The sequence below is a fragment of the Sminthopsis crassicaudata genome, chromosome 1 (assembly GCF_048593235.1).
Source record: "Sminthopsis crassicaudata isolate SCR6 chromosome 1, ASM4859323v1, whole genome shotgun sequence".
Classification (NCBI taxonomy): domain Eukaryota; kingdom Metazoa; phylum Chordata; class Mammalia; order Dasyuromorphia; family Dasyuridae; genus Sminthopsis; species Sminthopsis crassicaudata.
The window spans coordinates 462,498,402-462,517,169 of NC_133617.1; the positions used below are offsets into that span (position 1 = coordinate 462,498,402).

The following is an 18,768-nucleotide window of genomic DNA, read 5'->3' on the forward strand; positions in this document are numbered from 1 at the left end:
TTAAGGGTTTAACCTTTAGAAATCACATGACTCCCTGCAACCCAGAGTTCAAGGCTGGGAATAGGGATCATGTGACTTAGGCCTAGTATTAATACTGAGAAAATTTCATCCTATTAGTCCCATTAAAAATAAATTGTGTAGGGGCAGCTAGGTGGCGCAGTGGATAGAACACCAGCCTTGAATTCAGGAGGACCTGAGTTCAAATCTGGTCTCAGACATTTAACACTTCCTAGCTGTGTGACCCTGGGCAAGTCACTTAACCCTAGCCTCAGAAAAAGAAAATAAATAAATAAATAAATTGTGTTTGTTTACATTAACTAGTTGGCTTAGTGCATAGAGTGCTAGGCCTAGGGTTAGGAAAACCTGAAATCAAATGTGGCCTCAAATACTTTTTAGCTATGCATCCTTGGGCAAGTCATCTAATCTATTTGCTTTCACTCCTTGGAAGAAGAAATGGCAAACCACTCCAGTGTCTCTACTCAGTGCCAAGAAAAGACAATGGACAAAATGGTCCACAGAGTTACAAAGTACCCATGACTAAATAACTTACATGTGCTAGTTAGAACAGATGTTTGTCCCAATCACAAGGGTCTAATTGCTTCTGCTTTTTTTTTTTCCTGAGCTAAAAAAGGGAAAATGGCACTGATGAGAAGAGAAAGGGAGGTTTTATAAAGAAGACAGTTTAGTAGTAGATAAACACAAAACAAAAAAAGACTCAAAGGCACATGATAAAGTGGAAATTAAAAGGAAAGAAATAGTGATTTATATATGTTAGATAAAAAGATGAGGGATAAATGAGTGCAAATACTCTGATTAAAGATGTTTGGGACAAAAAGACTTACACAAATTGACTATAGAAGCAGACTTATTTATTAGAATCTCGAGAAGTGGACCCCAATGGACAAAGCAAATACAGCTCGCTGGCATCCATCTGATTCCTTTTTCATCTGTAGAGATACAAGCAAACCCTCTCCCCCAAGCAGTTAACCTATCTGGTACCTTCCATTCACCACTTTCTGGATCTCTTCAACCTGTCTGCCAGAACCAGTGCATCTTTATCAAAAATCAAAAAATTAATAGTATAAAGAGCTAAATTTAGAAATTTTCTAGGGTTACCTGTGGCTCCCTCTTTCTTTTGTCTTTGGAGGAGTGTCTTGATGTCTCTGTTTCTCCTCTCTACTACTGTTTGTCCTTAAGGATTGAAAGATATGCCAGTGGTGTGTAAAATCTTATACTGTGCACAAAAGTGTGCAAAATGGTTAGAAGTATATGCAGGTCCATTATCTGTTTTTATTGCTTGTAGCATACCCATAATTGCAAAAGCTTGTACAATGAATTCAGTGACTATTTGGGCTGTCTCTTTTGGGGCTGATATTACAAAAATAAATCCTGAAAAGGTGTCTGCTACAACATGGATAAAAGACAAGATGACCAAAAAATTTATAATGAGTCATATCTATTTACCAAATTCATTGGGTCTCAAATGAGAGTTCTTCCCTGCAGGGAGTGTAGGAGCATGGAAAGGAAGGCAAGCTGTATAGGCTTTTACTATCATCCTAGTTCCTCTTTTGTTAATCCAAATTGCAAATGTAAGCTCGAGCAGCCTGATGATATTTAGAAAGAGATTCTTGGGCTGCCTGAAATAAAGGAATATTTGGTAAAAGGGTTAGAAGGTGTTTTTGAATTTCCATTAAAAAAATGGACTTGGAAATCCACTATGAGAGTGGACATGCAAGATATAAATCTTACCTGGATGCTTTCTCACTTGCACTTGAAATTCCTTAAAGAGTTGATATATATTAGAAGCTACAAATTTTATTTGGGCTATGGCAATTCTTTGTACTACACCAACTGAATAGGTCAAATCAGATATTATATTTATATCTCTTGAATAATAGGTGAGAGTAGAATGATTGCATACAATTCATTCTGTTGAGTGGACTGAAAAGGAGTTCTGACTCTCCCTTTATAGTTAAGTCACGAGCATACAGGACAAATGCTATGTTTGGATGCATCTGTAAAGATAATTGGTCCTTTAAGATGAATCTTAGAAACCTTTTCTTCAAGAATCCATTGCCAATTATGTAATAGTGGGGTTATCTTTATTGGAGACCCATGTGTAAAATTTGGAGCTGTGGCCACAAAATTTTTCCTCTCTGGGATGGTTTCACAGTATTCATTTAATTTTTTTTAGAAGAATCAAGCAGAATCAAACAGTTCTCTTGTTGCACAGGGAGAATTGGATTTAAAAGGTAAAAATAACCTGGGAAGAAAAACAAAAGTGCAAACAGTTTACACTCATTTCCCAGTATTCCTTTTCTGGGTGTGGCTGATTCTGTCCATCTTGATCAACTGGAACTGAATTAGATCTTCTCTTTGTTGAAGATATCCACTTCCATCAGAATGAATCATTGTATTAATCTTGCGGTTGCCACGTACAATGATCTCCTGGTTCTGTTCATTTCACTCAGCATCAGTTCATGTAAGTCTCTCCAAGCCTCTCTGTATTCATCCTGCTGGTCATTTCTTACAGAACAATAATATTCCATAACACTCATATACCATAATTTACCAACCATTCTCCAATTGATGGGCATCCATTCATTTTCCAGTTTCTAGCCATTGCCCATTAGTAGCACTGCTGGATCAAAGGGTATGCACAGTTTGATAACTTTTTGGGCATAATTTCAGATTGCTCTCCAGAATGGTTGAATTCGTTCACAACTCCACCAGCAATGCATCAATGTCCCAGTTTTCCCTCATCCCCTCCAAGATTCATCATTATTTTTTCCTGTCATCTTAGCCAATCTGACAGGTGTGTAGTAGTATCTCAGAGTTGTCTTAATTTTCATTTCTCTGATCAATAGTGATTTGGAACATTCATATGAGTAGAAATAGTTTCAATTTCATCATCTGAAAATTGTTTGTTCATATCCTTTGACCATTTATCAGTTGGAGAATGGCTTGATTTCTTATAAATTAGAGTCAATTCTCTATATATTTTGGAAATGAGGCCTTTATCAGAATCTTCAACTGTAAAAATATTTTCCCAATTTGTTGCTTCCCTTCTAATTTGTTTGCATGAGTTTTGTTTGTACAAAAGTACACATTAATTTGTGCATTGGTATAAAAGGTGTATATTTTGTCAGGTCTTATCCCAGATAATTGTACTACTTGCTTAATGGCTTTTAATAAGATTCTAGTCAGAAGCACTGGGTAAGGAGTAAGGCTTTGGTCTGGTTGTGCTGGGAGCTTCACCCACTCTATCACACTGTCTCCTTAATGAAGGAAGGACTGGTGCGGATGCCTCTTGTGTAGCAAAAACTGATATTCCAAGGTTTTTGAGTGACTCTTTCAACTACATTGGATAAAGCCAATTCAACTTTTTTCAAAGCCTCTTGAGCTTCTTTTGTAAGCTGGCACGGTGAGTTTAAAACACTGTCTCCCCTTAAAATGTCACATAATGGTTGCAACTAATAGGTAGTCAAGCCCAACACTGGATGCATTCATTGGATATCTCCTATCAATTTCTGAAAGTCATTTAAGGTGTTTAGCTTCTCTGTTCTTAAGGAAAGTTTTTGTATTGTAAGCACCTTAGGGTATACTTCATATCCTAAATATTGAAAAAGAGCATGTCTTTGAATTTTTTCTGGAGCTATGTGCTATTTGTAGTTACTCCTCAATGTTTCTATGGTCTTTTGTGGATATGCTTCTAACATTTGTTCCTCAGGTGCACATCCCAATATATCATCAATGTAATGTAATAACATTACTTTTGGAAATGCTTTTCTTACTGGAGTAAGAGTAGCAGCAACATACATTTGACACATAGTAGGGCTGTTTTTCATTCCCTGTGGCAAAACTGTCCATTAATATCTTTTATAAGGCTCAGCTAAGTTAACTGAGAAGGCAAATCTTTTCATATCCTCCTTATGCAGAGGGATAGATTAGAAACAATCCTTAATGTCTATAACCAAAAGAGGCCTATAATGTCTAGGCAATTGAGTAGGAGATGGAAGTCCCAGCTGAAGAGTTCCCATAGATTCCATCTGTTCACTTACTTTCCTTAAATCAGTCAACATCCTCCATTTTCCAGATTTTTTAAACAACAAATACAGGGGAATTCCAAGGACTTAGAGAAGGTTATAAGTGTCCTTGGTCAAGTTGTTCTTATACTATAATAAGGCCTAAATTTTTTTTCACTTGCTAAGGGCCACTGTTCTACCCACACTGGTGTATCAGTTTTCCATTGAATGGGAACAAGTGAGAGTACAGAAAGGCCTTCAACAGCAACCCTACCTAAAAAGCCGAAGTACTCAATTGTAATCCTAACTGTTGTAAGATGTCTTTTCCCCATAGATTGATGGGGATTTTTTCAACTACAAAAGGAGTAAAAACTCCTGTTTCACCTCCAAATGTCTATCTCAAAGGGGTCGCACTAATTTCAGCTGCTATTGATCTTCCTATGCCAGACATACAGATGTCTGCCCCAATCTTTGGCCAATGACTAGGTCAATTGGCACCTCTAATGATTATGATCTGCATCTGTGTCTACTAACCTTTTCAATGGTAAGCCATTTGCATAGATAGAGAGCATAGGTCAGCCAACTGTAACAAAGCTGCAGTCCAGAATATTCCTGGATTCTGTTGGGAGTTAAAATCTGGGTAAATATCATCAGATTGCCTATCAGGAGAGTGTATCAATAAACCTGATGCTACTACTTCTAAGTAGTCACTAAGTCATACATTGTCTACCTATATTAATGACTGGGACATTATCTATACATTCCCCAATTTCTCAAATCAGTGTATGAACGGATACTGCTTTGTAAGCATTCTCAGGAGATGAAATGGTCAAGCCTACTGTGCCTAAAGGCAAATGATCTATAAGCCGGACAGGGACAGTTCACTTCTCCAGTAGTTCCAGCTGCATACAACTCTATTCTCCCCAATTGTAATCCCTTTCCACCATCAGATTGCTTCTTGGCTGATTGGTCATGTCTGAGTACCAAACTTCTAAGGAGTCTCTGGGTGTAACACCAGCTGCTATAATGCTTCAAGTGTTTTTTGCCTGGGGCCCTGGAGCAGAGCCTCATTTCCGTTTCCCTAAGTCAATCTACATTCTGATGCCCAGTGGAAGCCTCTGTTGCATTTTGGACATGGGATTTTGGGTCTTGTTCTACCACCTTTTTTTCTCACTCTCTCTTTATGCCAACATCATTGAGCTTTCAAATGCTCTACTTTACCACATTGAAAGCATTGACGAGTCTCTCTGGAAGTCCCTTGCCAAAAGGGATCCTGTCTTCTCATGTTCAGATCTTGAGAAGTCTGCATTATAACCTGGGTATAAAAGGTTCTTGTGCCCACTGTGGCACAAAGTCTTATGTTTTCATCTAAAGGAGCATCCTTTAGAAAAAGAATTAGGAGCTAGATTTGTGTTTTAACTAATAAGATACACCAAACATTATGTAATTCAATTGTTTAAAAGGAAAATCAAATTGTCAAAAAAAAGTGAAACAAAAGAATTTATGACCAGGGAAAGAGTATTAAAACAAACCATCAGAAACTATTTTGCTCAATTATAAGTAAAAAAATTTGACAAGTTAAATAATTATGCATAAAAATATGAAACTGGTTAACAGAAAAATGGGAAACTTAAGTAGTCTAATCAGTAAATTTGAGTAAGACATAAACTCCTACAATTAAAAAAAATTATCAGAAACAGACCAATTTACATTGAATTCTATCAAATATTCAAAAGATAGTTAGTCCTATTATTACAAAAGTTGCCTGCAAATAAGAAGGGATCCTGACAAACTCCTTCTATGCAACAAATATTCATTGACACCTAAACCAGGGAAAGCTAAAGCTAATAAAAGAAAACTACAAGCCAAGGTCTCTAATGAATTTCAATGCAAACAATGTACAATAAAACATTAGCAAAGAGACTTTAGTAATACATTTTAAAAGAATTTTTATTGTGACCAAGTTGGATTTATGCCAGGAATGTAGGTTTGGTTCAATATTTAAAAAATTATGACCATATTAACAACAAAAATAATTTAAATCACTATTAAATCAATAAATGTAGAAAAATTTTAACAAAATACAACACCCCTTTAAAAAAAACTTAAAAAGAGATGATCCCTTCTTTAAATCTGGCAAATATCTAAAACCAAGAATTAGCATAATAATGAAGAAATGCTAGAAGCTTCCTAGAGGATAAAACAAGGATGTCCATTGTTACCACTATCATTTGGTATATATTTGTTAGTGATTACATTAAGACAAAAATTAAAGAAATTAAGGGAAGAAGCACAAAAAAAAGAGGATAAAAAATTGTTATTTGAAGATGATATGGTGGCTTATTTAGAGAACCCTTAGAGGTTCAACTAAAAATTAATAAATAAAACAATACAGTAAAAGAACAGGACATAAAGTAAATCCACATAAATCATCAGCACTCTGACAGATTACCAATAAAACCTTGTAGAGATAGAAAGCAAAATTCCATTTAAAATAACTATGGAATTTTCAAATATCTTGAGTCCACCTATCAACATGCACAAGAATTACATGAATATGAATACAAATATCTCAACAAAACTACCAAAAAATAAAAAAAAAAATCATCTAATGGAACAAAAAAATCAAGGTTTTCAAGTGAAATAATGCATAATGTAGGAAGCTGGTCAACAGTATCAAATCTGAACAGATACTATAAAACAGTAATCATCAATACTAGTTGATACTAATATAAGTAAATAAAATGACCAATGGAAGATATTAGGTACATAACATCTAAAAGCAATCAAATATTATAATAGCATAGTGCTTAAAAAACTGAAGGTCATCAACTAATAAGTTAAATATTTCCCTAGATGACAAAAATCGCTGGGAAAACTAAAAAGTAGTCTGACAGAAATTAGATGTTGTGGTTGAGTGATTTTCAGTTATGTCCAACTTCACAATCTTATTTGGGGTTTTCTTGGCAAAGATACTAGACTGGATTGCCATTTCCTTCTCCAGCTCATTTTACAGATGAGGAAACTGAGGCAAACAGAGTTAACTGACTTGCCCAGGATCACAAAGCTAGGAAATTTCTGAGGCCACATTTGAACTCAAAAGTTGATAAAAATGACTCTTCCTGACACTAAGTCCCTATGTACTGTACATCCCATCTGCCCTCAGAAATTATCATTTAATAAAAAAAATTGGAAAAGATGTAATTTTCACAATAAGAGTTCTCGGCTAAAGTGATAGAAACTACAGGAAAGAAAATACATAATTTTGATATATGCAATTGAAAACTCTCTACGAAAAAAACACCCAACCCAATTAGAATTAGAAAGGAAATGACTGAATGGGGGAATCTTTGGAGGACATTTTTCTCATAAAGATATGCTATTATATGGATATAAGAAATTGCAATAAATATATAAGAACAAGAGTCATTCTCAATAAAAAAAATGGCCAACCTAAGAACAGGTGGTTCTCCAAAAAATATATATATATATATGTGTGTGTGTGTATATATATATATACACACACATATATATGTATATATATCTCAATCAGCCACAATATGAAAAAAATTTTTCAATCTAAACCAGTAAATATAACAAGAAAAATGAAAAGTAAAAGAACTTTGAGTTCTACTTTAGAGCCACTAATTTGGCAAAGATGAGCAAAAAAAGAAATGACAATTGTAAAAGGAGCTGGAGGAAAAAAGGCACTCTAATCTATTCTTGGTGGAGCTGTGAATTAGTTTGAGGATTTTGGAAAGCAATTTGGATCTATGTCCAAGAAGTCATTACATTTTGATCAATAACAACTCTACTACACATATACCCCAAAGAGATCAACATTGGAAATGACTTATATATATAAAAATATTTATGGCAGTATTCTTTACTATAGCATAGGACAGGAAATTAATGTAACAACATTATTGAGATGTCATAACTGACAAAAGGTAAGGATTCAGAGAAACCTGGGAAGGAGGTGGAATGAAATGTCACTTTGGCAACAAAGTGATAAACAGAGATACCAAGTAAGACAAACATTTTTAAAAATATGGACAATGTGTGGATTTATTTTACTTCATTACACTTTTATAAGAGAAAACTTTTTATTTAGGATGGGTGAGCTAAAACATGTGGAAGTGATGATGTGAGAAGAGAAATAAAAAGAGAGAAGCATATCAAGAAAATGTTAGAAAAACATGCATAAAAGAAAGTTCAAAAAAGAACAGAAAACACACAGGATTATGTTAAACAATATTTAATTTAATATACACTTGATTTTCAGTATTATATACAATCTTTTTTCCTTTGTATTTGAAAAAGTATGTTTCTCAAATTAATAAAAACAAAGAATAGGGAAGTAGAGATGATGAAAAGTTCAGCACCAAGCATGCAAAACTAATATATTCTTCTCTGAAGGGTAGCTAGCCTTTTAAATTATGGCAATGTTGTTAGACATAAGCTATTTAGAATTCAACAAAACATTTCAATTCAATTCAACAACATTTCCTACTATAGTCAAGTTTTTCTCTCCAGTATGAATCCTCTGATGTCTTGTAAGGTGTGTCTTCCGGTTAAAACCTTTCCCACACTCATTACATTTATAGGGTTTTTCTCCAGAATGAATTCTTTGATGAATTTTAAACTGTGATATCTGGCTGTAGGCTTTCCCACATTCATTACATTTATGAGGTTTCTCTGCAGAATGAACTTTTTGATGAGTATTTAGCTGCGAAATCTGGCTGTAAGCTTTCCCACATTCATTACACTTAAATGGTTTCTCTTGATTATGAGTGTGTTGATGTAGACTAAGGTGTGTACTCCGGTTGAAGCCTTTCCCACATTCTTTACATTTATAGGGTTTTTCTCCAGAATGAATCCTCTGATGTTGAGTAAGTATTCCCCTTTTGGTAAAGGCCTTCCCACATTCATTGCATTTATAGGGTTTCTCTCCAGAATGAATTCTCTGATGATCAGTAAGTATTCCTCGATTGGTGAAAGCTTTTCCACATTCATTACATTTATAAGGTCTTTCTCCACTATGGGTAAGCTGATGTTGAGTTACATGGGCTCTCTGGGTAAAGGCTTTTCCACATTCATAACACTTAAATGGTTTCTCTCCACTATGAGTAAGATGATGTTGAGTAAGTTGTGCCCTCTGAGTAAAGGCTTTTCCACATTCATTGCACTTAAAGGGTTTTTCTCCAGAATGAATTCTTTGATGTCGAGTAAGGTTTGCCCATTTGGTGAAGGCTTTCCCACATTCATTACATTTATAAGATTTTTCTCTAGAATGATGAGTACGATGGAGAGTAAGTTGTAAATCCTGACTGAAAACTCTCCCAAATCCTTTGAACTTTGAAGATTCCTCTTCTGCATAGATTTTTGGGCATTCAAATAGTTCTGAATTATCTTTGAATCTCTTGTCACATGTATCATATTTAGAGAAACTATTTACTAAAGGAATTCTCTGTTGTGTAATTAGCCTTGAGCTCAGATTAAAGCTTCTCCCAAATTCACTATTTTTGAAACCTCTAACCTTATCTGGATTTTCCTCATGAGTGATTGTTCCTAGCTTCAAATGATTTCCCTGTTGGCCTTGCTGCCATAACAACATGTCATAACATTTAAAGACTTCTCCTAGTTCAAATCTCCAGGAATTATATCCTTTTATTGTGGCCTCCTGAGAGGAATCTTCTATAGAAGTTTTCCACTTTGGAAATAACTCCTTAGCTTCAGAAAGTCCAGGGTCCCAATCTGGAGGGGGGGAAAAGTTGTGTTTTTTGTTTTTTGTTTTTTAATATAAATATAATCCTTGCAAGGATAAAGGCATTTATTATCCTAGGAATGTAATAAAATTGAAGAACATGCTTATAATGAAATAACTGAAAATAACTGATTTTCTATGGGTACCATTAGTATGAAAAAATAATTTCCTAATAATAACCCTGTGAGGGTAGTGGTAAAAGTATTATCATCTTTTTTGTTGATGAGAAAATTTTGAATCAAAGTGGTTTATTCATTTGCCACTCACTCACACATCTTTTAAGGAATGGAGTTGGGATTTGAATACAAATCTTTTAAAAAATCAGTTTCATGCTACTTTTCCAATATACTAAAGAATGTAAGTTTTTTACTACTTATTCCACAGAGTTCTGGAAACCTAAAAAGACGATATAAATTATTATCATTATTGACATCCATCAATAAAGAATTGCTATGTTAAAGTGGCTCCAAAGGGGGAAAAATAAACAGAGGAGAAATTGATGAAGTATTATGAACAAGTAAAAACAAGATAAGATCAGACTGCAAGACCTCCATGTATACCTGTACTTTTCTAACATATCATGAATAAAAGCATCAAATTAAATTTCTATGATAATATAAATTATAAATCATATCATGATTAACTCTTTCTCTCAACTAGTAAAGTAAATCAAAACTTCTGAGCCAAAGAAGGAAATGGACTGCATAGGGAGGTGACATGTTCCCTGAGAGTAAAGAATATTTCATTCTTTGTATTTCTATTCTCAATACTTCATACAGCTTAATAATACTTATTGGTTGATTAATTTGAAAAAAAAAAACTTCAAGCAGAGGCAGGATGACAATATAATGACTATGTTAACAAAAAGGATTTTGTTCAGGTATAGGTTGAGGTCTCATTCAATTCTGGTACCTGAGATTCTGATCATACTACCAAAACTGTTTTTCTAGTTTCACTATACACAAACAAAATTGATTTATCTCTGTTTCCTCACACATGATGCTCCATCGCCTGTCTCCAGAAGCTATCCCTCTGTACTAGGAAGAACTTTCTCTTCATCTCTGCCTCACAGAAACCTTTCAATACTCAGCTCAAGCACCAACTTCTACAAGAAATTTTTTCTAATTCCTTCAACTGCCAAGGTTGTTCTTCTCAAACTACCTTGAATTTATGTGCTTGTAGGTAGATTTATACCCATACATATATATCCTGTATTAGAATGCAACTCTTGTTAGTGAGAGTGTTTCATTTGCTGTATTTGTTTTTCAAGTGACCAGCCCTGCATAGTGCTTACTATATAATATATAGAGTGTAATAAATATTCTGATCATCTCATGAGACAGAAAAGTTGACTATAAAAAAGATTTCAGGATTTAAATATAAGAAATCAGTGATGCCTTTAAGAGCAGTTTCCTTAAATTAACGAATACGAAAATTGGGTTAAGAGAATGGAGAGGCAGTTAGGTGGTGCAATGGATCAAGCACCAGCCCTGAAATCAGGAGGACCTGAGTTCCCCAATCGCCTCAGCGAGAGAGAGAGAGAGAGAGAGAGAGAGAGAGAGAGAGAGAGAGAGAGAGAGAGAGAGAGAGAGAGAGAGAGAGAGAGAGGAGAGAGAGAAGAGAGAGAGAGGAGAGAGAGAGGAGAGAGAGAAGAGAGAGAGAGGAGAGAGAGAGAGAGAGAGGGAGAGAGGGAGAGAATGGAAACTGAGAAAATGAAAGGCTGTAGGCAAATACTATTTCTTAAAAATTGAATAAATTCTTGCAAAGTGAACGAAGCAGAGCTAATTAGACTCTGCCCTTTTCCAATACCTGGAAAGTTTAGGGGAGTGATTCCTGGATCAACATTTCAAAGATGTTTTCTCCCTGACTGACCAGCTGATATATTGCTTGTAGTAAATTCCCAGCTGTTATCTTTTCATTCACTCACATAGACTGATGTCTTTTGGAACCCCGCTCTTCAGCATCCATGGTACTTCCATATGTTCTATTTGGGAGGTCACTTTTGATTTGGAAGTTGAGAGCCCTGATGGAAAAAAAAAAAAGACAAATGGACATTCATCCTGAAAGGGAAAAAATATTATAGGATACAGTTCAAATTTCTTTGACAGTGAGTGAAAAATTTCTGATAGTAAATTTCTTTGATAGTAAATCAAAGGTCACACAGCTAGGAAGTGTTAAGTGTCTGAGGCCACATATGAACTCAGGTCCTCCTGACTTCAGAGGTGGTGCTCTATCCACCGTGCCACTTAGCTGCCCCTATTTGTTCTTTTTAATAAGAATGCACTAATCTCAAATACCTGGAAGTTTATGAACTAGGTTCTTGACAGAAAAGTAGGACAAAGGTGATCAAAGGATGGGAAAAGGTTAGAATCATACATTGAGAAAATAATTTTGTTGTCTAAATTTTAGTTCTACAGGGCAAAGATTTCTCATCTGAGTATACAGAGCAAAAAATCCCATGGTTTAATTCAAAAAAATATTAAGGATCTCTACAAAGCTAGAGTTTTTAAGACAAAACTTTTTTTAAACTTTTTTTTAAGACAAACCTAACTTTGACATCAAAAGTCTTTAAAAAGATTGCTGTTTTAAAAAAAAATCCAAAATCATAAATGTGAAGTCACACAGGAGAAGATTTACCAAGAAAAACTAAGTTTCTATAGTTTTCCAACAGCACATCTCTGCAGAGGTCCTGCTGAACAGGTTCCAGTTGCTCCCACTCTTCCCAAGTGAAGTCAGGAGCCACATCCTTGAAAGTCACTGATTCCTAAAATAAATAAACAAACTGATGTTTTTCTAGGGTAAATTTCCTCTTTACCCTTGCAGGAAATGGTGGAGAGATGAACAGGGTGTATAGAAGACAATTCTGATATTGTTAAGATTGCAAAGTGATTACAAATTATTTGTTTACTGCATATCTTCTGTGTATACCATTTTATGTCAGACTTAGTGGGGAACAAAAGAAAAATATGGACCCCTTGCTTTTTAAGAACTTAAATATTTTGAGTCATTAAAGTCCATTAGCCAGAAGAAATTGCCTCTCATAATGTGCTTTTAAAACTTCATATTATTCAGTGATACCCTGGGATATATGACACATATGAGTGTTAGTAACTTGTTTTCTTGTCTTCTAAGGGATAGTTACAAACTTTAAATGAGTATGCACTTTCTTCTTAAATCACTGAAACCTAAAGAACTAACACACTTGTATTTTGTTGGTCAACCACTCTTTCAATATTAATTTCCAATTGAATACTAACACAGAAATGACGTCAGCATGAATTAAAGGTGATTACCCAAGAAACACACTGGAAATTTATGACTACCACTATTAAAAAAAAAAAAAAAAAAAAAAAAACCAACAAAACTCCAAACTTCTTTTCAGAAATAAGAAAGATTTAAATAATTTAAAACATACTTTATTTATGATTGAGTCATAAAAATGACAGTGCTACTAAATTAATTTACATATCTAGTACTATTCCAATAAAAACATGAAAATTATTTTGTACAACCATATAAAATAAAAATTTAATTCATCTGGATGAGCAAAAGGTCAAGAAACTTAAGGGAAAGAATGAAAAAAAATGGGAAAGGAATCTACCAGTATCATAATTCAAAATATATTAGAAAGCATTAATCTTCAAAATTCTTTAGTACTACTTAAAGAGTAAATAATATGATACAAATTAAGTGCATCTGAATATACTGTAGTCACAAAGTGTTTGATAAACCCAAGGATGCTAACTATTGGTATAAGGACCCCTTATGTATTAGTGTCCCAATTTTCCCACATCCCGTCCCACATTTATAATTATCTCTTCCTGTCATCTTAACCAATCTGAGAGGTATGAGATGGTACATCAGAGTTGTCTTAATTTGTACTTCTCTAATCAATAGTGATTTAGAGTATTATTTCTTATGACTATAGATGGTTTTAATTTCATCATTTGAAAACTGTCTGTTCATATCCTGTGACCATTTATCAACTGGAGAATGGCTTTATTCTTTAAAATTTTTGTCAATTCTATATATATTTAAGAGATGAGGTTTTTATCAGAAACACTGAACATAAAAATTTTTTTCCAAGTTTTCTGCTTCCTTTCTAATCTTGATTGGTTTGTTTTTAATTTTAAAATTTTTTAAAAGAATTATTGAAGGCTGATTCAAACAGGTAATGTCACCAGAAAACAGAATTTTTTCTATGGGATATTTAGCCATCAGGATATGCCACATATCCCCAGAGAAAATAGTTTCCAATCTCTAGAATATGGCCTTTGAGACAAAAGTCCCAAGAAAAGGGGGGAAAAATGTGTCTATACATGTGCAAAATTAGGTCAAAAGGAGAAAAAACGTGGGAAGAAAAAAAGCTAACAAAAAAAGGTGAAAATATTATGCTTTAATCTATATTCAGTCTCTTTGTTTGCTGATACAGCAGTGTGTCTACTGGAACTGTATCCCAAAGAGATCATAAAAAAGGGAAAAGGGGAAGCAGTTAGGTATTGCAGTGGATAGAGTACCAGCCCTGAAGTCAGGGAAAATCTGAGTTCAAATCTAGTCTCAGACACTTAACAGACCCTAGCTGTGTGACCCTGGGCAAGTCACTTAACCCCAATTGCCTCAGGAAAAAAAAAAAAAAAAAGGAAAAAGGACCCATATGTGCAAAAAATGCACATCAATTGGGGAATGGTTGAATAAGTTATGGTATGTAATGAAATATTATTGCTCTATAAGAAATGATGAGCAGGCTGATTTCAGAAAACCCTAAACAGATTTACATGAACTGATGATCTAATTGAAATAAGCAGAACAAGAGCACATTTTACATAGCCACCACAAAATTATGTGATTATCATCTGTGATGGACTTGGTTTTTTTTCAGCAATGAGATTTCAAAGCAATTTCAAATAGACTTGTGATGGAAAGAGCTATCCGCATCCAGAGAGAGAACTATGGGACACTAAATGTGGATCATCTTTTCATCTTTTGTTGCTGTTGTCGTTTGTTTGTTTTCTTTCTCGTAGTTTTTTCCTCTTTTGATCTGACTTATCTTGCAAAGCATGACAAATATGGAAATATGTTTAGAAAAATTGCACATGTTTAACCTATATTGGATTACTTGCTGTTTAGAGGAGGAGGTTATGAGGAAGGGAGGGAGAAAAATTTGGAACACAAGTTTTTTGCTAAGGTGAATATTGAAAACTATTTTTGCATATATTTGGAAAATAAAAAGCTATAAAAATATTTTTTAAATAAATGTAAACAAACAAACAAAAATGGTGTGTATACTGATGACCATAGTGAGAAAGGGAAAGGGCAATGCATCTCACCAGAAATTTGGTTACTGGGAACATTTCTTCCTTCTCTGTGCTTTCTTCTTGAAGAAGAGAAGAATCACAGGAACATGAAACTGTGGAGAAAGGATGGAACAAGACTAACCCTAAGGCTCTGACATTTTTATTTATTTATTTATCTAATATTGTTCCTGTGGTCAAAGCAAGTTTCCAAGGATAGAATTCTGCTTCATGGAAAATGTTAAGATTTAACTATTCAGTCACCAATGCCATCTGGAGCATGTAATTCTGGATCTTTCCATAGTTATATGCCCATTTAATGAGGAATTATCATTATGCCAAAATGATAGAATATAAAATGATTCAAATGGCTGACATCCTTGCAGAAAATGGCTTTATAGGAAATTGAACACTTTTATCTATTAAAAAGTAGTTTATTTATAGTAGTAATGTGGAACAGAGAATAAATTTAACCTATATAAACTTGCTATGTGACCTTGAGGAAAACAGAGGATCCTACTAAACTTTAATTTTTTCCATCTATACAACTGGGATAGTTATATATGCTTTACTGCTTTGTCTTCTCTAGGATTAGCATAGCACATAGTAAGCATAGTAAATGCTTGTTGAATGACTGACCTCAAAGGGCCCTTAGAAGATAAAAAGAATTATTAATGCAAAATAATAGGATGAACCTAACACTCAAGTCATTATATTCCTGGATGCTGATGTCAAACATGTGGTCCTCAGGCCAATACTGCCTGCAATACTGCCATAACCAGAGTAAAATGTAATTGGGAAATATTTAACAAAATAAATGAAAATACAATAGAAGATAGATAATGTTAATATGATTTTCCATGTCAGTATGTGGCTTGCAAGAATTCTTATGTATATTTAGGCTTCATTTCTATTTCAGTTTGACATTACTGTTTTGGAGAACACCCTATGAAAGTATACAGGAAGATGAATAGTTGGATTGTGCCTGATATCTATACACTTACAGGAATAGCATTGTAAAAATGTTTTCTATTCTGTGGTCATGTGCCTTGCATCTAATGAACCTGTAAGATAGAGCTGACTGGATGTCGCAAGAAAAGAGGACCAATGCTGGAATTAAAAGGGCTCTTATTTATTCTTCTCAAAAAGCTAAATAGTGCCTGCTTCCTCCTCCATTTCAGAAAACTTCTTTCTCTCCTTCTATTTCATCCCTTTATTACTGTTTCTCCAAGGACCCCTCTGAAAGCCTGTATTGTATATTCTCCCCATTAACACTCCAAAGACACTTTCTCTTTCCCTCTATTCTTCTACAGCTCTCACCTTCCTCCTCAAGCATTTGGGTCAAATCTTCTACCAGGGTGACCACCTCCTCAATGTTCTCTGGATGCTGGGACTTCACCCAAATCCTGATTTCACTGGGCAAGATGGTCAGGAATTGCTCCAGCACCAGCAGCTCCAGGATCTGCTCCTTGGTGTGAATCTCTGGCCTCAGCCACTGAAGGCAGAGTTCCCAGAGCTGGCTCACAGCCTCCCGGGGTCCAGCTTTCTCTGGATATGGGAAACCCCTGAAGTTCTGGCGAGAAGCCTCTGGATTAAATTTTTTCTCTCTTCCTATGGTGATTACCTGATCGAGGGAGGTATGTACTTTCAGAGTTCTGTTTTGTTCTTGTACATCCAAATTTTGGGGATTCAAGGGAATGGTCATCTTACTCAGAGCCAGCATCTTTCTACTGGAACTACCCCGACGGACTTCAAATCTGCATTCTTAGCAATCAGTTTTCCTCAGACACAGGCTGAATGTCCTCACACATTTCTGGGTAAAGCTGAGAAAGAAATATATAATAATAAGCTGGAGGGAGGGAGGGGCCCCAGTTATATCTTCATACTTCAAGGCTCTATATACATGTGGACATACAAAAGACCCAAAAAGTGGTGGTAGACAATAATGAAACACTAAATTAAGCATGTTGCTAAGTTCTCGGCACTGGCTCAAGTTCACACAAAAGATCATAGATACCTAGAATTTTAATTACAGAACAGTCTCTTTACAAACATCTTGTCAACTATGGAGTATGTCTTATTTATCTGCATTGTACAGATGAAGAAACAGATTCAATGAGGCTAACTGACTTAACCAATTTCCCACCCTGCTGCTCAGAGATGAAAAATATCTACATTTTGCATGGTTGGTGAACTTTACATGGAGCCAACCTTATTTATCTATGCATCTGTTATAATAACTTACCAAAAATGTCATTGGAAAGAAAGGCATGTGTGCAGGACAGAACGATTTACGTTAACTAAGAACGGTGTAAAGTACAAAGTTCCTTAGGAAGAAGAGGCCAATGGAATAGCACCTCTCCACCCTTTGCCAAAGTGGCCTTCTGGAGTCAAGAAGTCACTCCCATCTCAGTGCTCTGGGGCCTCGAGTCTTTGCAGAGAAGCTGCCAACTTGAATTGTTGGGGGCACTTACGGATAGAATCACAGGGCATGTGATACTATATTGGAGTCAATGTATTGACGGGATCACAGGCCCGGTCTCTCACCCAAATGGTTATAGATTTAAAGCTGGAAACCCCTATTTCTTCTCCTTCCCCCACCCCATTTCACAGATGAGCAAACTGAAATAGGAGAAGTTAAATAGCACGCCCAGAATGACACAGGTGATAAGTATCTGGCACCGGAGCTGACCTCGGGTCTTCCTGCCAGCAAGCCTGGGTTCGAGCACAGCACATCAAGACGTTTACTCTGGGCCCCCGCAAAACATTTCACAATACATTTTAGGCCTCGGATTTCCAAGGGAAGAGAGAAAGGCCCACTAGTCAAACCAGCGTCTGCCAGGAAACCTGCTTCCTTCCAATACCTCACCACAGGCGGAGCACCCGCTCCGGGGCGCCTGCCTCCCGTCCTTCCCACCACGCCCAGACCTCCGGCCCTCCTCCGCTCACCCGGCAGGGTCTCCTCCTCCTCCGGGCAGTCTCTGTTCCTGCGTGCGCTTTGCTAAATCAGGTGGAGACGGAGACGATTAACATACGGAGAGCAGGTGAGGACAAACTGCCCGAAGCAGAAGATGCCGGGACTGTGAACAGCTGTAAAGGAACTTTCCGTCGCTCTCCCAGCAACACCCCCTACATACATGTACACACAATTGCACGAGTCCAGGGGCAGGGACAGACAGACAGACACTTGTGTCACCGGTACCTGTGGGGCTGATCCGTTTACCATGACGGTAAGGCCGACCGCACCATCAGATGCGTTATTGTCAAGACCTGGAATGGTGATTGCCTGAACTCAGCCTGCTTGAACTACGATTCCCAGAATCCAACGGGCACTGATTCTAAAGCCTGTCATGAATGAAAGAGTTCCGGGCAAAGTTGGATTCAGACAATCTGAGTTGTTGCAGCCCGAAATTCATGTCTGGGGAGTGCTTTTCAGAAGTTCTTTGGGTAGGGAACGGTGAAAGGGAAAGTGGAAAGGAAAAGGAACAGCTTCTTGGAAGCGGTACATATTAAGGAGCCAATGGTTAGGAGGGGAGGGAATTAAGAGGGAGGATATACAGTGAAAAAAAAAAAAGTAGAATGGAGAGAAATATGAAGCTAATAATATAACTATAACTTTGAATGTGATGAATTCACCCATAAAACGGAAATAGATTAGAGTGGACTAAAAACCGAAATCTGACTA

General features: G+C 35.9%; 1 protein-coding gene across 4 annotated transcripts; it reads right to left on the reverse strand.

Moving 5' to 3' along the window:
• Positions 1-8,267: 8,267 nt before the first annotated feature.
• LOC141550320 (zinc finger protein 483-like) lies at positions 8,268-18,531 on the reverse strand. 4 transcript variants are annotated; one of them, XM_074280836.1, is made up of 6 exons: positions 18,033-18,531; positions 16,404-16,906; positions 15,120-15,199; positions 12,430-12,556; positions 11,720-11,815; positions 8,268-9,782 (listed from the first exon to the last, which is right to left on the reverse strand). In XM_074280836.1, the coding sequence occupies exons 2-6, from the start codon at positions 16,804-16,806 to the stop codon at positions 8,512-8,514; spliced, it is 1,977 nt and encodes a 658-aa protein (XP_074136937.1). In that variant the 5' UTR covers positions 16,807-16,906; positions 18,033-18,531; the 3' UTR covers positions 8,268-8,511. The 4 variants fall into 4 exon arrangements, with proteins under 4 accessions (XP_074136937.1, XP_074136934.1, XP_074136935.1 ...); XM_074280833.1 differs by having other exon boundaries at positions 18,286-18,530; XM_074280834.1 differs by lacking the exon at positions 18,033-18,531 and adding an exon at positions 17,776-18,002.
• Between the last annotated feature and the right edge of the window lie 237 nt (positions 18,532-18,768).

What these genes read in the sequence shown, in the direction of transcription:
- LOC141550320 (XM_074280836.1), bottom strand. Translation starts at nt 16,806, where the DNA reads ATGCTGGCTCTGAGTAAGATGACCATTCCCTTGAATCCCCAAAATTTG. An exon ending in TCCCAGTAACCAAATTTCTG is followed by an intron (nt 12,557 to 15,119) that starts GTGAGATGCATT and finishes TATTTATTTTAG; the next exon opens with GAATCAGTGACTTTCAAGGA. An exon ending in TAGAAACTTAGTTTTTCTTG is followed by an intron (nt 11,816 to 12,429) that starts GTAAATCTTCTC and finishes TTTTTCCATCAG; the next exon opens with GGCTCTCAACTTCCAAATCA.